This window comes from Buteo buteo, chromosome Z (genome assembly GCF_964188355.1).
Source record: "Buteo buteo chromosome Z, bButBut1.hap1.1, whole genome shotgun sequence".
In the NCBI taxonomy this organism is placed as follows: domain Eukaryota; kingdom Metazoa; phylum Chordata; class Aves; order Accipitriformes; family Accipitridae; genus Buteo; species Buteo buteo.
Genome location: NC_134204.1, coordinates 3571804 through 3590019, shown reverse-complemented (window position 1 = coordinate 3590019; position 18216 = coordinate 3571804). Strand labels below are relative to the sequence as shown.

The window sequence follows — 18216 nt, the reverse complement described above, 5'->3', positions numbered from 1 at the left end:
AGTTCAGGTCCCCTCAGACCAGGCTGGACTGGCATCAGCTCCGGCTGTCCCGTTTTCTCCTGAAAGGCTCAAATCCAACCCTGGGATGCAGGAGCACGTTCCTGCCAGCCCAGGGACTCAGCCGGCCTAAGGCACCCTCCTGCCAGACCATCTGCTCCTGCCTGCTCCGACATAAATCCGGCTCAGGCTGCTGCAGCCGCCCCGGGGTGAGGATTTCGGGATGCTGCGGGGTCGGAAGATCCCTGCTGCCAGTACCAGCAGCCGCCCTGCCATCCCCAGCCCTGCTTTTAGCTGGTTCCCTTCACCTCGCCTGCAGACAGGATTTTCAGAGGCTCATTGGGACCCTGCGATGCATCGCCCTGCCTGGGACCCATCCTGCAAACCCCCATGTCTCCCAGACACTTTGCTAGGGGTTGAAGCATCATTTCTGGCAGAGGAGTATGCTGGAGAAGCAGGGGCCGGGAACGTCACCTCCCGAGCCAAGGCCAGAGCAGACAGAGGCACCAGCATCAGCCCAGAACTGGGGTTTGGTTAGAAGGACGTTGGAGAGGGCAGCACCTCTTTTTCTTTCCTGGGAAGGGGGGAAAATGGGATAGCTTGTACTTCGCTCATCCCTGGCATTGCTCGGCCACAGGCGCACGAGATATGGGAAATGCTCTTGTGCTCACCAGCAGGAAATCTGGTGATTTCTAGCTGAACGGCAAGAATTTGTACCAGATTTGGTTTCCAACCGAGTGGGCTTGATTGACGTGCTCAAGCACAGGCTGCCCCCATCGGATTTTGGCTGGTCTTTACAGCTGGTGTGCTGCAGTGGCACCCCGGAGGGATGGTCCCGTGGGACCTGCAGCGTGGGTGTCACAGCACGGGCACCCTCAGCATCCCCCGGCCAGGCTTAGTCTCAGTTTCTTCACTGCTGGATGTTTTTGTGTGTACCTACCTGTCAAAATCTGGATTTGGAGAATCAGTGCTGCTGTGGAGTCCGCATCCCCTTTACCTCCCTCGTGGGTATCATTTTGCACAGCCTCATCTTTTCCCACTGCTGACATTTAAACAAGCAAATGTAAAATGATGGTGAGAAGTGGCTTTGGTGGGACGAGTCCCGGGAGCGGAGTCGTCAGAGGATAAGCAGTGGGTGAGGAATGAGATGCATGAGAATTGTTTCAGGTCCCTGTCCCGTGCCTGGCCGGGGCTGATACCAGTGCGAAACACAGCATCCGAGTCTTGAGGACAGGAGCAAATGATGCGTGGCTGGATGATGCCACCCCATCGTGGCATGTCCTCTCATCTCATCAGCGGTGCTGCCACCCATGGGGTCCCCCCCATGCTCTCCCCCCTCACCGAGCATCCAAAACCAATGCTTTCTTTTCCCCTCCCAGTGATAAATTCCTCCACTTTCTTTTTTTTTTTTTAATTACTATTGCTCTACATGGATTTTTTTTTTTCATAAAGAGGGGCTAGGAGGAGCATCTCTGGCAGCACTGGGAACCCAAACCCAGCAATATTGCCTCCAGTCCAGGAGCAGCAGGAACCGAAAGCAAAGACAGAGAGAGCAAAGTGTGCGCCGGCTAAGGAAATGGTGTCAGGCTGGAAAAACAGTACCTTTCCATTTCTGCTTCTTTAATAAGAGTAAGGTGTGTTCCCTTGCATCTCTTTAATATTCCAGCCCATGCCATCCGGTGGTTCTTACACAGTTATGCTCACAGTCAGCTGCTCTGCCAATATGATGCAAAATATGCCATGGTAATCATGAGCATCCCTTTAGAGACAGAAAGTTTGGAGGGATCGAGGGGTTTTGCGGGTTAATGTTGTTTTCTGCAGCTCTCTTCTGTAATCTCAGCTTTTCTGGCACAGATGAGCAGCTTCAGAGGCATTGTAGGGTGCTCTATACCTGCATGCTTCAGGGGATGAGCAGAAAAGATTAATGTATCCTTTACGTCCATTTAAAAAAAATAGCCAAATACAACATTTGCTATAGCAGAAGCTCCCTGGCTTCATAGGATTTGTAAATATTAGCCCCTGAGAAAGACTTTTCTGAGCTCTTTTGTGTAAATAACATTTTTTAGCAGAGTGGTACTTCACCACCAGGTCCTGGCTTTCAGTGGTCACTTGTCCCCCATCCCAGGGAGCCCAGAGCCACATTTCCAGCAGGGAGCTCCAGCACCAGTACCCAATGCCCATCGGATGCTTGGCCACGGCAGTGGGAGAGACGGGGTGAAAAGCAGGCGGAGGAGATAAGAGGATTGTCAGCCCGTTTGCTTTCCAGCATGTTTGCTCAGCGACGTTGAGTGCTGGGCCAGAGCCACCACCTCCCTGCAGACTAAACAGTTGCAATGTTTTCTCCCATGACCGAAAGAATTTAGAAAAGGGTCCCGGTATGAAACTTTACACGAACTCTGGGTGCCACGAATATCTCTGGCTGAGAGTCTGTTAACTCCTCCGGTTCCCTCCTCGCCTGTGCAGTTCAAACTCTGGGCAGATAAAGGGAAAATCCACCCCATGATGAATCTGGCCAGCTGCCTGCAGGACCCCCCTGTGCTCTCCCACCCGCCACGTTTTCACGCATCCATCTTTTTTTTTTTTTAACTTTCTTTTAAAGGAGGTCTGGCTGGGACCGGCAGTGACATTTTGCTGTGTGATTGTGTCTGGGTTCATGGGATAACAGGGCTTTAAAGTGGTGATAAACTGCTGTTATCCAGCTGAGCTGACACCCTGGCACGTGTTTGGGAATCCAGAAGGGTGCTAGATAGGAAAGGTGGCAATAAAAATTAAGTAACAAGGAAGACAACTCTGTCACCTGGGTACCGCTGGAGGAGGTGCTGGCAAACATCCTCCAGTGAAGCAACCGGAGCTCCCAGAGCATTCTGCTCTCTTTTCCAGAGTATTTCTGATCTGTGCATTATCCCACTTGAAAATTATTTGGAGAAATAGCCCTGTGATAACATGGTATAAGCCTTGGTAACTCAGTGGAGAGGTGAGTGTGTACTGGTGGAAATGAGATTTGCTCCAGTTCAGCGGTAAGCTCTGCTGACGTGTGGGACATGGTGTCCTCCCAGGACATGGCCACATCTCCATTTTGATATTTTCCCCTCCATGAGAGAAAAGAAGCAGGAGGTAACAGGAGACCAGGGGATTTCCTTTGGGCTGTCTCTTCTCCTCACTCTGCTTTCTCTGCACTCAGAGGGTCATTAAAGAAGACTTTTACATCAGGACAAAATGGTGTTTGCTGTTTGTGGTGTGCAGACCATGCTACTTCACCCTCCTGGTCATCTCAGAGCTTCCACTGAGACAGCGCTCTGAGATCTCTAGCAACTGCTAGGTTAGCAGCAATGCTTTTCTGTTTGCCTGTCCATCATTACGTCCCCACCTGCGTGCTTTAAACCTCAACTAAATCAATAATTAACTACTTACACTTCTGCAGCCCCCAAGGACCTCAGAGACATCGCCGGCTCAAGCCGTGAGACACCCACGTTGGGTGGGTAGTTGCTGTTGATCCCAGATTTGGAGCCAGGTGGAGAGGTCATGGTGAGACCAGGGGGCAGGAGGTTCAAGTGACCACCTGCTTGGTCACCTCGGGGTGTTTGGAGACATGGGAAGTACCCATGTTGGCTCTGGTTATCAGCTGCCTTGGTTACCCAAACCTGAGGAATTTAAAATTCATGGATGTTCCTAGTCCTGGGAGTTTGCTCAGCATCTCCTTTAGAAGAACCAGGAGTTTTCTGACCTTACTTTCCCCTTCCTGCCCAAATCCTTTTGAGAGGAATAAGCACTATTTGTGTCTGTTCGATGGCTGCAGGATCCTTGGTGAGTTGTTCTTGTAGAATTGGTCATTGGCATTTAATGCAAGTCATCTTGCATTATATCATCTGGTGGTCAGCTGATGGGTGGTAGGTGCCCACAGGATAGTGGTTACAGTCCTGGTAACCTGGACCTTCGCCATGTGATGCATTTTGGAGACCTCTGTGATAAGAAACGTTCACAGAGCTGTGGCCATCATGAAACCAGGTCAACCCTGAAGGCCACCGGTAGGATTTGCTGCTCTTCCCGAAGTGGCCAAAACACCCTGAGAAGAAGCTGGTGCATGTTCATCTGGTGCAGATCCAGCTTGGAGGAAACAGAGTGATGAAAATCTGTGGGAGTGAAATGCCTCATGGCTGGGTGAAGCCAGGACCTTTGCGAGGCTGGGCACAGAGTGTCATCTGTAATTTAAAGGCTTTATCATCTTTAAATGTCAATAGCTCCTTTGTTGGAGTAATAATAATTGCCGTGATTTGCATGTCTCAGTCACACACCCCAAAGCACTTTGCAGAGGAAGATGAGTAAATCATTCCCGTTTACCAGCTGGGAAATCAGGGTACAGAGGTGATGGGAGCCCAAACAGGGCTGGAAATAAATCCCAGTCTCCTGTGCCGGTGTTTCCCAGTCCTGTGTGGAAACTGTTGGCTCAAAGCAGGTTTTCTATCATCATCTTAATCTGCTTCATCTTATTGTCCCCGTGCTGGCAGTAGCATAGGCAGGGATGGTGTGGTGGGATCTCGGTATGGTTCAGTCCTCAGGGAGTGTCAGCAGGGTGCAGGCAGCGAGGCCGGGAGTGTTGCTGTGGGTGGTTGGAGGAAGAGCAGAGCCCATGGAAGAGCTGATGGTCCCACCTCATGTCCCACCATCTCTGGTGTTGAGTACAGAAAAGGAGCTTGTATAGTGGTGTCCATGTGGAGTGAGATCTTCCCGATGAAGCTGTGGGTGGTAGCTCTGCTTCAGAGGCGCTCGGTGAGACCCCGAGCATCCATGAGCAGAGGTGTTCGATCACTCCCTGGTGCTGCCACAGGTTTCTCCAGCACCTCCTGAGCTTCTTCTGAATGCTGGTGCTATAAACTACTCATCCCACTGGGTTATACTCCCCAGAAAGCAAAGCTGTGCTCCACAGCCTCCTCCAAGCCAGGACTTAAATACAAGTATTATTTAAATTATAAACAGGGAATAATGCAGCAATGTTATGTGTGCAAAATGTCATTTATTGGAGCACTTTCTAGGAGAGCTTGGGGAGGGAGCAGGCGGAGGGTGTGTTTCTGCAGGGGAGCAACAAGGGACAGATGCTGTCCCAGCCTCTGCCCGCCAGCTCCCTCCTCCAACCCGTTTTATTTGTCTCAGGCCCTTTCCAAAGAGCCATTTAAGGCTCCAACCTTTTGTAGCACATTGCCAGTAAGATCAAGTATTTAGCACAGCCTCTCAGCTTTTTATATAGCGCCTAGCACTGATATCTAAACATTATATATTTCTTTTTGTGCAGTATTTCTGACTCAGTATTTCCTGCCTCCTTGACAATGACTGAGTAAACAGCAGAGCTGCCAGAGGAAGAGCCCTGTGTTTACAGAGCAACAAGCCCAAATGTGTCTTTTTTTTTTTCCATCAGAAGGTGGCAATGCTTAAATTAACCCTCATTTTTATCCCACACTAAACTTTTGCCCTCTAACTTGCTGCTGACAGAGTCAGCCATGAGTTGGTGGGCCCAGATCTGGGGAAAAGTTATTTGGGACTCGTCTTAAAAAAAGCGTGGCGAACTCCCAAGGGATGAATTTTCGGCTGCAGCTGTCCGGGCTGGAGCAAGGGCTTAAATCCGATGGCAAAATGCTGCTTCTCATCCCGCTTGACTCTGCTGCCCACCAAAAATGGTAGAGGATGGATTTTCCTCCTCTCCCATGGAGTGGCCAGTTCTCTTGGCTCGTCAAGCTTGGTCCTGGTCTTGGAGAGGTCTCACGTCTGGACCAAGAAAGGATAGCATTGCATGAGCTGCGTCTACACTGAGATGAGGAGTGGGCTTTCACTTGGGTGCAAGAGTGGAGAGCCCCAAGATAAAGGCATTTTTCTCTTTCCATTGCTGGTAGGAACTTCAGCCAAGCTTAGAAAGGGTCCAATGGGGGATGTCAGAGAGTGGGATGAGCCGTGGCCCATCTCCATCATGCATGAACACCCATCACGCGTGGTGAGGCCCAACATGATGAACATGCTTAGCCTATAGGTTTATGCCCCAAACTTGTCCTGCACAAGACCTCTTTAGAGGTCCCCTTGGCATCCCCCCACTTGCCGCATGGTTTCCCTATGAACTCTTCTCCCAAACCAGGCAGAGAAGGGAGGTCAGCCCTGCTACCTGGTATAAATACATTTTATTTTAAACTATAGGCACTGAAGGAAGGTCATCCAGTAAACGCGCCCAGATTATCTACAGGCTAGGGCACCCCCAAATTAGTAATACAATTTGTGTTTAAAAATACAGCCAAACTGATGAAAGATAATTTGCTTACTGCCCTGACATCACCACCTAAGCATGGGGCAAGCCAATCCACAGGTTATTTTTATATAACTCCGTGAGGCATTTCCAGAGCAAATAAAGTTCACTGGGCAGGGCAGTGACCCGGCCGTCTGGTTTCAGTGCTCTTCAGCCTCCTCAAGGCTTCTCATCGGTGGTGTGGAGGTCTGCAGGTCAGGGCATGGCTCCATCGGATGTGCCCCGGGCACATGGGACATGGGTTTTGTTCTCTGCTGAGCCGCTCTTCACTACCGGCCAGATCTTCACCTCTCCCACGCTGTTGGTATGGCTCATCCGTTTTGGTTGCACACCCTTTGGAGAAGCGATTGAGTTGCTCTCAACATTCTCCATGCCCGGCACGATGGGTCACGGGTCCTGCTGGGAGCACGTCCGACGTGCAACCAGGCGAATCACACCCATAACTCCCTTGACCAAATTACCTAGATGACAACAGTGGTCTCCTCGAACATGGACACACCAAGGGAGGTGGGACACCTCTGCGTGGATGGCATTCGAGTTGGCTTGCCCATCTCTGTGTGCCGTGGTACTGGTCAAACCTGCTGTCTGAAGGCCAAATTTAAGGACGAAGCTCCCTGGGCCACCTTCCTCATGCGCACCGTGACACTGGTGTAGCACTGCCCTGTGGGGCCAAAGTAGATGCTTATCTCAGGATGCTTCAGGAGAGCCCTGGTGCTGCAAGTCTGGCTACCATGAAGGTTCAGCTCCTGGCAAGCCCAACTCTTGCCTGTAGGCAGGCATGGTCCAAAAAAAAGGTAATTCCTACCTCTGGCAAGGTGCTTTTCCTACTTTGTCAAAGGAATCGGTATGACCTCCCCCCTTTTGCAGAGTACATGGAAACGATCTCCTTTTGCGAAATTTGGCCCAACCTGAGGCTGCAAATAGAGCAAAATTGTTCCTGCTGCAGTATCACATTCAGGGTGAAAATGTTCACAGTGACCTCTGCATCCATCCCACGTTCCGTCCCTTGCTCTCATCCTTCATGGGGGTCCATCAAAGTCTGCACAAGCTTTTTTGTGACTCGGGGGGGTTAGGAGAGGACCCCAGTCCCTTTTCTTTTTCAAAGGTCTTCTTCAGCTGCGGAGTTGGGGGCAGAATGTTTACTGATGTCTCTGTTTACTGATGCCTCTGCTGCGTGGCATCACCCACTGGGTGCCATAGGATGAAATAAGAGGGTGCTGGGTGGTGGCATCCCTTCCTGCCCAGCTCCTGTCCCAGGCCTAATGAGTTTGGTTTGGTGGTTATTTTATGGAATTTTTTCTTCGGTTGGTTGGTTTGATGGTTTTTTTTACAGAAAATATTTTTTTTAAGAGAAAATGTTGAAGAATCAGTTTTCTCTCCTGCAAGGCTGCGGAGCAGGGTGATGTGTTTGAAGCAGGAACGGGAAGAAGGAAGTTTTCTGCAGTGGCTTTTATTCCCTCCCAGTAATCTGGGACCACAGAGCCCATGTGGTTCTCCCGAGCTGCTAGGAATTTCCCAGCATGTCCCAGGGATCCCAAAATACAGCCTGGCTCGTGGGGCATATCAGTGGGGACCTTCCCAGGCAGGACAGGGGTGCTGCTGGGGGGAATCCAGCCTGGGAAGGGCAGGAGCCAGGTAGGATGCTGCATGAGATGCAGGAGAGGGCTCAGTGCCAGGGGATGGAGAGGTTTTGGGGCATCAAGGAAGAGCTCCAGGGTTCAAAGGGCGCTTTTTGTCCCAGGGCAGAGCTGGCCGGTGGGTGACCTTGTGGATGAGCGAGGCTGAGGTCCCCATCAGTGCAGATGAGGGGCACAGGATGCTCTCGCTTGGTTTTTTTAATTTCTCAATAGTCAGGAGGTCATTTCTCTTTGACTTTTTTTTTTTTTTATGAACATTCAAGTGAAAACTCCAGAACGAGTAATTTGGTAACCCTGGGGTGATAACCAGAGCTGGCAAATAACTCTCTCCTCCATCACTGCCCTGGGACTGGCTGGCTAATGAAAGGACGAACTCTGCAAACTCCCCCAGAGAGTCTGAAAAGACCCAACAGGATTTGGCTGCAGGTTGACTTCGGAGTCACAGACACAGTTGGGCAATTGCCTTATAGAAATGGGTGTAGAGAGGAATTAGTCATCACTGTTTGGTTAATAAGTGCCTTGGTTATTTTACAAGCCTTTTTCCTGCATATGCAAATATATTATTTTTTTTTCCTTTTGTAATGAAACATATAAATAGCTCCTGTCTTGGATCTTCTGTGCATACAGTTGTGTCATGAAAATAATCATCGCGCTTTTGCCTGGCTTTCTTTAGCAGCGGCTTTACTTACCTTCATTTCAAAAGAAAGATCTCCCGTGTGTTGTCCGGGGCATGACAGAAAACTTCGGTGTGGTGGCTTTTATATCTCCCTGGCTTTGCAGAGTGCAGCTGCGGGTCGGAGCATTCGCAGCAGCAAAGCCCTTTGTCTCAGGCAGTAGGAATAAACTGAGATTAAAAAGATATAAGATAATTTATTTAGTTGCTGGATTTCAAATGTTGTGCAACCTGCACTGGGAACACATGGTGTTGAGAACGAACTTGTCCTGTTCTTTAATTTTCCCCTACTTAGTGTCTCCTAATTTTTAATACTGAGGAAAGGTCACTATGGAGACAGACAAGCAAAGTCGTGTGGGACAACTTACAAGAAGCTCCGCGGCACTGCTGAGAGCCCAGGGAAACCCTCTTGGCTCTGAGTGCGATGCACTCTCTTGTGCCACCCTCTAGAAAGGTTTTTATTTGCTTTTCTGTGTTGCCCCTTGCTCTTTGCCACACACTCCCAACACACACATCCCTTTTCATATCCTGCTTTCGGGCAAATCCCTTTTTTTCTCCCCAGCTGGAGGACTGATGGGGAGGCAGCTATCTCCCTGCACGCTTCCTCCTGATGTTGCTCCATAAATCACGTCATTCGGATAATCCTTGGTCATGGCAACCATCAGCTCAGGAGCAGGGTGACCTTTTAATGCCAAGCCCAGGCTGCCCTGATCTTCTGGTCGGGCAGGGAGCCAGCCTCTGCCGTAATTTCGTGAGACCCCAGGGAGCAGCCAGGCCATTAGGATGCCCCTGACCAGACACTGGGTCTGCTGAAGATACTGGAATGAATGGGCTGGGCATGTCCACCTGGACCACCGAGCCCCAGCATGGCCACCAGCATTCATTGCATTTCCCCTGCATTTCATTTAACCTCTTTGTTGCTGCTTTTATTCGATCTTGGTTGTGAATATGGAAAAGAGTCCCCGTGCCTGTCTGAGGGGGAGGGCAGGGCATGGGGGATGCCGTCTCTAGCGCAAGCCGTGACAGTTATTGCAGGGGTTGGTGATATTTCTACAGTACCTGCTTTCTGGTGGCTTTGCTGTGTTGAAATTCCAGCCACTCCGCGTGCGTTGAGTAATCTCCCCGCTGTTACTAAAGAGTCAGTCTGTCTGTCTTCCTCCCCCCACCCTGAGTTTCAATTTCCTCCTAATTCTCTCTCTAGACAGCCGTTGCCTCTCCCATGGCGATGCGGTTTTGCTGATGCAGCCTGTTGTCTCTGTCCCTCTTGCAGAAGGATTTCACCATGCGGGAGGAGTTGCAGCAGCGGGACGTGGAGCGCTGGCTGGGGTTCATCACCTTTCTCTGCGAAGTCTTCGGCACCATGAGGAGCAGCACCGGAGAGCCCTTTCGAGTCCTTGTCTGCCCCATTTATACCTGCCTCAGGGAGGTAAATGCCTTCAGTTCGTCCTTCTCCATCTGTGGGCCAAGCCGTTGTGTTGCAGTGTTGAGGTGCCCATGATTTGTAGATGTTTGCTTTACAATTCCTGGAGGTTTGCTTTGCCAGCATCAACTCTTCCCACCCCAAAAGTACCTACATCTGCAGGGATGCTTGGCTTTTCCTGCATATTGTGTTTCTGCTAATTAAAAGCACGTGCTCCAAGCAAGACCCCTTTGTCCAAGGGTTTGCAAAGCCCAACAGCTGGGATTGCAAACCCAACGTTTGAGTTTGCAAATCCCAACCTTGCAAAAATCCCCATCGAAGGGTCTTAAAAAGCTTCTTAAAAGCAGGTGAAGCCGCCTGAATAGATGAGACAGACTGAGGGGAGGAAGGAGGGAGAGAGGTGAGGTCCCATATGTCCTTACTCTGCACCTAGTGCAGCAGAAACCCAGCCCTGTCACCGGGGTTGGGGACATTTCGGAACCTGAGCTTCTGATGAGCTCGTTTCAGAGCCTGGGCTCCTGAGCTCCCCATGGTTCGGTGTGGTGGCAGAAGCTTCGGTGAGGACAAACAGAAAAGACAACTCAAGTGTTCATGTTCAACAGAGCAGGAGAGGGCTTTCCCCCATCCTGTTTTAAAGATGGTTTTGTCTCCTGCTGCTGTCTGTAGAAGACTTTCTCAGAAAAATCTGCCTTGTTGCCCAGGGTTGGAGCTGTGAATCTCAAATTGTCATTAGTGCTTCTGTCGGGCCATAAATAGCTCACTGTAAAATCAGTTCTCTGCTAGACCTTGGGCAAGGGAAGGATAAAGAAACTGCCGGCGATGACTTTTTTACACGCATGGGAAGTTTTCTCTGAATGCAAACACATCATAAACATTTTGTCTTCACAGTAACATTGTGGGTAGGGTTCACAGACGGTGACTGTAGCAGTGAGAAAGAGTCCAGGCATCGTGACGAGGCACACATATCCAGAGGAGGAGGTGGGAGAGGGATGCTAAGAATAGCCTAACTTCCCCCAAACCTCTGCCCACAGCAGTATGTGTCACCTTATGGGGAAGATCTTGGCGTCTAGCAAAGTCCCCGTTCCCCTTCACTTCCCATCACAGTCGTGACACAACCCAGCCCTGATTCTGCCAGGATTTTTCCCCGCCCACTCCTGTCTGCCCTCGCTGTGCCGTCATGGTCCCTCTTGTCACCTTGCCGGTATGTGGGGACATGGTGGCAATCTAGAGGTGCATGGAAGGACATGAATTTCATGTATCAGGGATATTTTTTGCTACAGGGCAGCTCCATGAAAAGCCTTTACTAATTATATCAAGACATCATGCATAAATTTGCTTCTTAAAAATACATCTCTCTGTACCTTAGCAGGACAGTGTCCCCGTGATGTTGTTTGTCAGAGGAGAAGACTTAGCTTAGCTGACATGGGTGAGCCTGAGTCTTCCAGCTCTCCTGCCCCAAAATGGTTGATCTGTGACTGCTCATTCTGCAGGGTTGTGACCTTGACTCACACTGTTCCACTTCCATGGCTCTGGGATGGGTTTTCGTCTTGTCACAGTTTTTTGCCGCCGTCAGCTAATCCTGATGCACAGGGCCAACTCAGGGGAACAGGACCGCCTATTTATCAGCAGTGATAGGTGCCAGGCTCTGAGATGGTTGCCAGAGCCAAAGCCAGGCTGTAGATGCAGCCGAGGAGGTGGTGATGGGTTCTTCCAGCTGCAGCCAGGAGAGGACAGGGACATTTGCACAGGATGGCCCTGCCAGGTGCTCCATGAGATGGTGGAAACTCCCTTAATTGTGCAGAGTGCTCATCCCTTGGTGAGCTCCATGAAGCACAGGGACTGGTGTCCCAGGGCAGGAGGGGGTGTCACCATGGCCTATAAGGTTTGGGACATCCACTTGCCTCAGGACAGGTTCACAAGGTGCAGTAGCGCTCATCATGGGTTTTTTCCCGTTCCTGCTGGTCATCACATATGTCCCTGTGTACAATCTCAGCCCCTCACCCCTGATTCCTTCCCCTTGGGCATCCCCCAGCAAAGCCCCTCCGTGCTGCTTAGCTCTCTCTGTCTCCATCCACCCAGCCTTTGATGATAAATCATTATCAGAGGCAAGATAACATCTCTCCCTCTGCCTGTCCTTTCAGCTCCTCTTGCTTTTTAGTTTCTCTGTCTCTTTTTTTTCCTTTTTCCCTTTTCCTTTATAGCTTTGGCAGACTCAGCCAAAGGTCAGCGAGGGAGTGAGCAAGAGGAAGGGGAAAGTTGCCTGATGACTGAGGCAGGAATGTCTCTTCCCTTCCCCCTGCAAAGCTTCCTCTCTCCAGCTCCTTTCCTTTCCCCCTAAATAAAAGCTTATTAACACCATCATTAGCTGTGGAGCTGGGCTGGGTGGGAGGAAGCGAGGATGGCAGTGAGGACATCAGTGCTGGGTGGCCTGGTGAGGAGGAGCTGGGGACATGGCTGGGGCATCGGGTGGCAATGCCGGTGTTATTTATTGAGCGGTGTGGATGGGTTGGTTTTGTGGGCTGGGAAAAAAAAAATCAAAAGAGAAGTTCATTTCAGGCGAGGCTGGAGTGATAAATGCTGGGGTTTGCTGGTTAATCGAACCAGCGTTCATCACCGTCCTCAGGGAAGCAGGCAGACCGCTGCATTTTGATGTCAGCCATGGGAATGGGTGATTAAACATGGCAAAGGAAATTTGGGTCAGAGCTGCCGCCTCGCCCGGGCAGCATTTGGGAACCAAGGGAGTGGCTGTGCTCCTTGGCACAAACGTGGTCCACGCCGAGACCCCATGTCGGAGGGCTCTCCTGCATCCTCCTCTGCATCCATCGCCTGAGCTGCCTGCTGGAAAACAGGGTGGGGAGAGAAGGAAGGGTCTACCACCATGTCTGACATGGTGACTGCCTCTCCCAGGAGCTGGATCCCCAAAGAATCAAAAAGTTGAATTTCCAGAACCATTCTGAGGGTTTCGGTTCAGATTTATGCGGGCGGAGAGCATCTTCACAAGGTCTGGTGGGGTCAATGTTGGGTTTTTAGGCAAAGAGATGGTTTGCCAAGAGAAGTAGAAGATGGGTCCAGCTCTCATTAAAATGGTTAGATGGCGTACGGTGAGTTTGGATGGTGCTTTAGATCAAAACACATTTTTCTGCTTGGAATAGTGTGTAGTTTAGGTTGGAGAAGGGAAGTGGATACCCAAGCTCAGCCTAAAGGTCAGCATTGAGGACAGCTGGGGGAAAGGAGGGATTTTTATGGTGACTAGAGGAGAGCCTTTTGCAGATGAGAACCAGAGGACTATTGCAGCCATCAAATCTGGGGAGCCTGGGAAAAGAATAACAAAGCAGAGAAGTTAAATAGAAATAAAAGAAAGAGCTTTCCTCCTATTCTTCCCTCGGAGCTTTGGGGAATCGAGGGCGAGCTGGAAGAGGGCATTGTTCCCAGGGAAAGGCTTTCCCCAGGGATGGTTGTGCTGCAGCCAGGGCACCGCAGGCTTGGCCCTTGCCTGCTTCCAGCCCTGGCTGTCCTCACGTGGGACCAGTGGTGGCATCTTCCAGCACCACGTTCTTCCCTGAGTCTCTATCTGGCTCGATGCAAACACTTTTAGCGGTTTTAGGAAGTTGTCCTCGCTCCCTTGCTTGATGGTCTAAGCAAGAGGGATGTCTCACTGTCTTCTCCTAGCCCTACAGCCCATGTGCTCTCAACTCTGGCCTGACTTTATTTCACAAAACCACATCAAATGTGTCCCTGTAGGTCTCCTTCTGCCCCTCCAGGATGGTGGGGAGTGAACGTGCTGACATCCTTGCTACCCCAAAGCCTCTGCCCCATGCCCAAACACCAAGGACCATGTTCAGCCCCACTCCAACAATACTTCACATTGCACGTCCCTCAAAAGCAACTAAAACCGGGAGAACAACCAAGGGACTTTGGTTCTTGCAGCCTGGCCTTATTTATTCTTTTCTGTGGCCTTCAGCAGAGTCAGCGAAATGTAGAAAATGGGTTAAGACCAGGGACTGGTAAATGTCAGTTGAACCATCGGTGGGGCAGGAGCACTCCAGAGCCCTGCACCTGGTGCAACAAGTGCCCCATGGCTACTGAAGATGTAGAGATAATAAATAATATTATTTGCAATCTCTTGTTCACTGATTATCACCACTTTTGCATTTCCTAGCTCTTTCCTAAGCATGGTTGGAGCTGGCTGTTCTTCATCCAGCTCTGTGCTGCCCATGGCTGCGTCTGTGTCACCGGGGTTGGCCCAGCTCGCTGCCCTCCCTGCTTCGTCCCCCAGTGCTGCTGGGGAGGAGAAGCATTAGGACTGGGTCCTGAGGGACCTGGCCCAGCTCTTGGTGATGGCTGAGGTCTGCGGGGAAGGAAGGATCGTAGCCAGCTTGGAGCCATGGTTGTGTTCTGCAGAAGCCAGGACAGATGAGTGGTGTCGGGAAGTTTGGCTCCTCTTGTGTCTCAATCTCATCCTCAGCGGATGTTGTTGGGACGCCAACCCAGGAGGTGCCTCTGGGCCTGGGAGCTGCCACCTTCCTGCCAGCCCTCTGCCAGGAGGAGCCGCTTCCAGCCAAGGTGGTTGGTGTCGAGTGCTGCTTTGGATGCATTTGTTTATTTTTATGACGCCATTCAGCAGTCAGACCTTGCTTTACAGCCAGGTAACCTGAGCAGTTGCCTACGGCAGCAGAGCGAGGAGGTGGAAAAACTGGCTTGCGGGACCTAAAGCTCAAGAAGATGCCAGGTGACGAAGTCACTGTGGTGCCCTCAAGGCATGTTGCCGATTGGGGTCCCACAAGGGCAAGCAACAAGGCTGGGCTCTGCCCCCTCTCACCCCCCATAATAACCCTATCCCACTGCTCACCCACGTCCCTGTGCTCTTCTCCTGCGCAGGGCTTGTTTCTTGTTGAAAGTTTAAGGTTCCTCTTGACTCCGTCCTCCAGCCCACTGAGGTCCCTCTGGATGGCAGCTCCTTGAGTGCATTGAGTGGTCCCCCAACGTGGTGTCATCTACCAACTTCACGAGACCGTGCTTCTCACCTCCTCCAGGTCATGGATAAGGATGCTAAACAAGGCAGGTCCTGGGATAGACGCCTCGGTACTCCTCATCACTGGCCTCCAGGCAGAGTTGGGAACCCATTGAGCCCAACTATCCAACCAGGTTTTTTACCCATCTGGTTATCCACCCATGATGTCCTGGCTTGGATACAAGGGGATTGGATTCCAGGGGTGACAGGGAGCAGCCTTGCTGCAGCACTGTCCCACTCTCAGCACCCATGGGTGCATCGGGCAGGGCTGTTGGGGCAGGTTCGGAGAAACCCCATCACAGAGAGACTAATTAAACCGCAGAACTCCTTCGTGCAGGAGGCCGTGGCTGCAGGACTAATTGACGGACGTCCCTCCAGCTTGAGGGGGTTATTGCTGCTGGGGCTGGCTGGGTACCCTGGGGGTATCACCCTGAGCATCACCACCCATAAGGGAGATGTGGGCATTGACCTGACCCACGACAGATGCTTTTATGGTCTTATTACCAACCTTGGGGACTGAGGGCAGCACCCGGGAGCGGTGAATCAGCCCCACAGAGTCAGCGGGGAGCAGACCCGGCAGGCTGGCAGCAGGCAGGACAGTTGCTCCTCTGCAGGAGTTGTCTCCTACCTCCAGTCTGGTTGGCAGAGACAGTCCCATTTCAGCATCGTTTAAAATCTTGGCACGCTCCCATCGCTTCCCTGCCTTGGTACACGCTGCTAACTGAAAGCCTCGGGGTGGTGGTGCAGGGAGGATAAATACTCCCCGTCTAATTGCCTTTCCCCCACGTCTGAGTCTGCGGTGCAGCATGTAGACGGGTATCCACTCCCCTCCCTTCTCTTAGTGCCTGTTATCTCCTGGGGCCATGCTGTGTAATTTAGCAAAATATTCTAACACGGTAATTAACGTCTAAACTTCAAGAGGGCACTGCCTTTTCACTGTCTCCTTCAGAGGAAGAGAGAGGAAAACCTTCCCGGCTGCAGTCAGATGAGCGAGGAGGGTGGTGCTGTTTGGAAAAGAAAATTGTATCTTTTAACGTGTTTTTTTAATTTTTTTTAATCACACTCACTTTTTAAAAAGCATCAGCCTTTTGAGTCAAAAAAGGGTCTTTGTCAGTATAATGAGATGCTAGGATTTTCAAGATTATTCTCCTAGTTAGAGAATGAGACAGAATTCTTCCTTTATTGAATGAGCAAAGGCACCAAGGGGGCCAGATCCTGACCCCGCACCACCCTTCCACTCAGATAGCTCCATGAGGCCAGATCTGACTGGAGAATAAGTCCTCTATGAAGAAGGGGACCTATTTCCTCATAAAAGTCCTCTTCTGGTCCCCTCCTCTGGTTCTGCAAAAATCAGTGGTTTGGTCTTCAGTCCGGTGGGACTGGGATAAACTGGGCACTGGTTTGTAGGGGGAAAGGATGGAAGAGGGATGAGGGATGCAGGCATGGGAGGGAAGGGATGCCAGGGAAGGAGGAAGAAAGAGGAGGCTGGGGGTCCGGGACACGGGAAGGAAGGAGAAATGGGGAGAGCAAACAAGTGGGGAAATGTTGTGGGAATCCAGAAGAGAGGACTGAAGAGCTGGGAGAAAAGTGGGGTTTAAAGCAAGCGGGGTACACTGATGCGTGGGGCGATGTGGACCTTCAGAGCCGTGGGAGGAGGTAGCGTGCAGGAGCGGGGATCTGCAAAGAGGAGGGACAGGAGTGTGTCTGTCTGTAGGACCATGCTCCCAGCAGGGATGGATGTCCCCATGCCTCCACGCCTGCTGTGCAATAAATAAATAAATAGCCTTGTAAAAAGCTCCAGCTCACGCAGACCCCCTGTAGCTGCGCTGGCAAAAACCCTCCTGTGAATGCAGCTTGTATGGGGAAAAAAAAAATCCCTTTAATTGGCATTGTTTTGGTTAAAGGGCAGAATTAAGGTGAAGGAGATCGGTTGTTATTTGGGAGTGGATGAGGACAGACCAAAATGAGAAGGGCTGGGCGATGCCTTTGAGCCCAGCTGCTCTGTTGAGTATTTTGTGTGGAGGAACATATATTCTTAGAAAGCTAGAGGACTCGTTTAGACCCAGCATTAAAACCGTAATGGCATATTTTAAATAGGGGAGGGGAAGTGCCACTCTAATTTCTCTGGGACCCATGGAGAAGGCAGAGGAAGCAATTAGGGCAGATAAAGAAATGAAGCTAGATACCATCTCACAGGATGGTCCCTCCTCCTCGCGTGGCTTTGTTTTTCTCCTTCACCCTCCGTACCAGGCATTGTTAGTTCCCAAAAACCCTTTCAATGGGATGTAAACACAACTATTTGCGTCTGCCGCCATGCTCTCTCTCCCTCTGCAGAGCCAGGAAAGCAGAGAGCGTCCGGCGAGCCAGGGTGGAGCCCGTTGCAATCAAGCGCGATGGTCTTGCCACTGTTTCTTTCCATGTTTTGTGTTTCCCCAGGACCCTTGGGATGAGATCACATCCTCTTCTCCCAGGGTTTATTATGTCTTCGGCCGGGCAGGATGAAGCCAGCCGTCTGGGTGGCTCGGTCTCCCTGTGCGCGCAGACTGGGTGGCTCTGTCCGTCTGTCTCACCCACCTTTGGGTCCTGAAGGGCCACCTCCAGCCAGGAGACATGTAACCACCAGGCTACTGTTGGATTGCAGCGTCTCGGCTGATGAGTGACCAGATTTTCTTCATCATTGTCTCCAGTAATTGCCTTGTAATGGTTTCCATCTTCGTAGGAATCCCTTCTGCTGTTCCAGATCAGGGGAGAGAGAGTCATGTTTCATGGTTTCCCTTGTCTACAGTGGAAAGGAGCAGGAGGAGTTTCCCACGATTGAGTACAGGGTTTTGTTCCTCTGGCCTTAATTCAATTTGCTGTTAAGTATCTCTCAGTTCCTCAGGAGCCTGACAAGGAGGATAACCAACATTTTGGTTTACTCGATGCAATAAACAAACTAATCTCTTCTTACCATCCTCCCAGGAAGTCCTGGTTGGGTAACAGGAGAACAGAAGTCTCCTCCTCGGCAGAGAGCAGTACGTCACTGTGAAAGGAGTAGCTGCCACCAAACAAACTCCTTCAAGTTGTCCAAAATACGTTAGGGAAAGTGCCTCCTATGGACACAGCCGTGCCAGTGCAAGCAGCTCCAGCCCAGAGCTTCTTCCTCCCCTGTGCCATCTCCTCTGGTCAGCTGCTTGTGGGACCAGCAGTGACCCG

General features: G+C 51.0%; 1 protein-coding gene across 4 annotated transcripts in view; it reads left to right on the top strand.

The window, feature by feature from the left end:
* The window catches only part of CTIF (cap binding complex dependent translation initiation factor), a 143113-nt gene that overhangs the window by 111869 nt on the left and 13028 nt on the right, over positions 1-18216 (top strand). For all 4 annotated transcript variants that reach the window (XM_075019538.1, XM_075019539.1, XM_075019536.1 and 1 more), the window contains one exon: positions 9861-10016. In XM_075019538.1, the coding sequence (XP_074875639.1) occupies positions 9861-10016 (156 nt within the window). The remainder of the gene's footprint in view (positions 1-9860; positions 10017-18216) is intronic.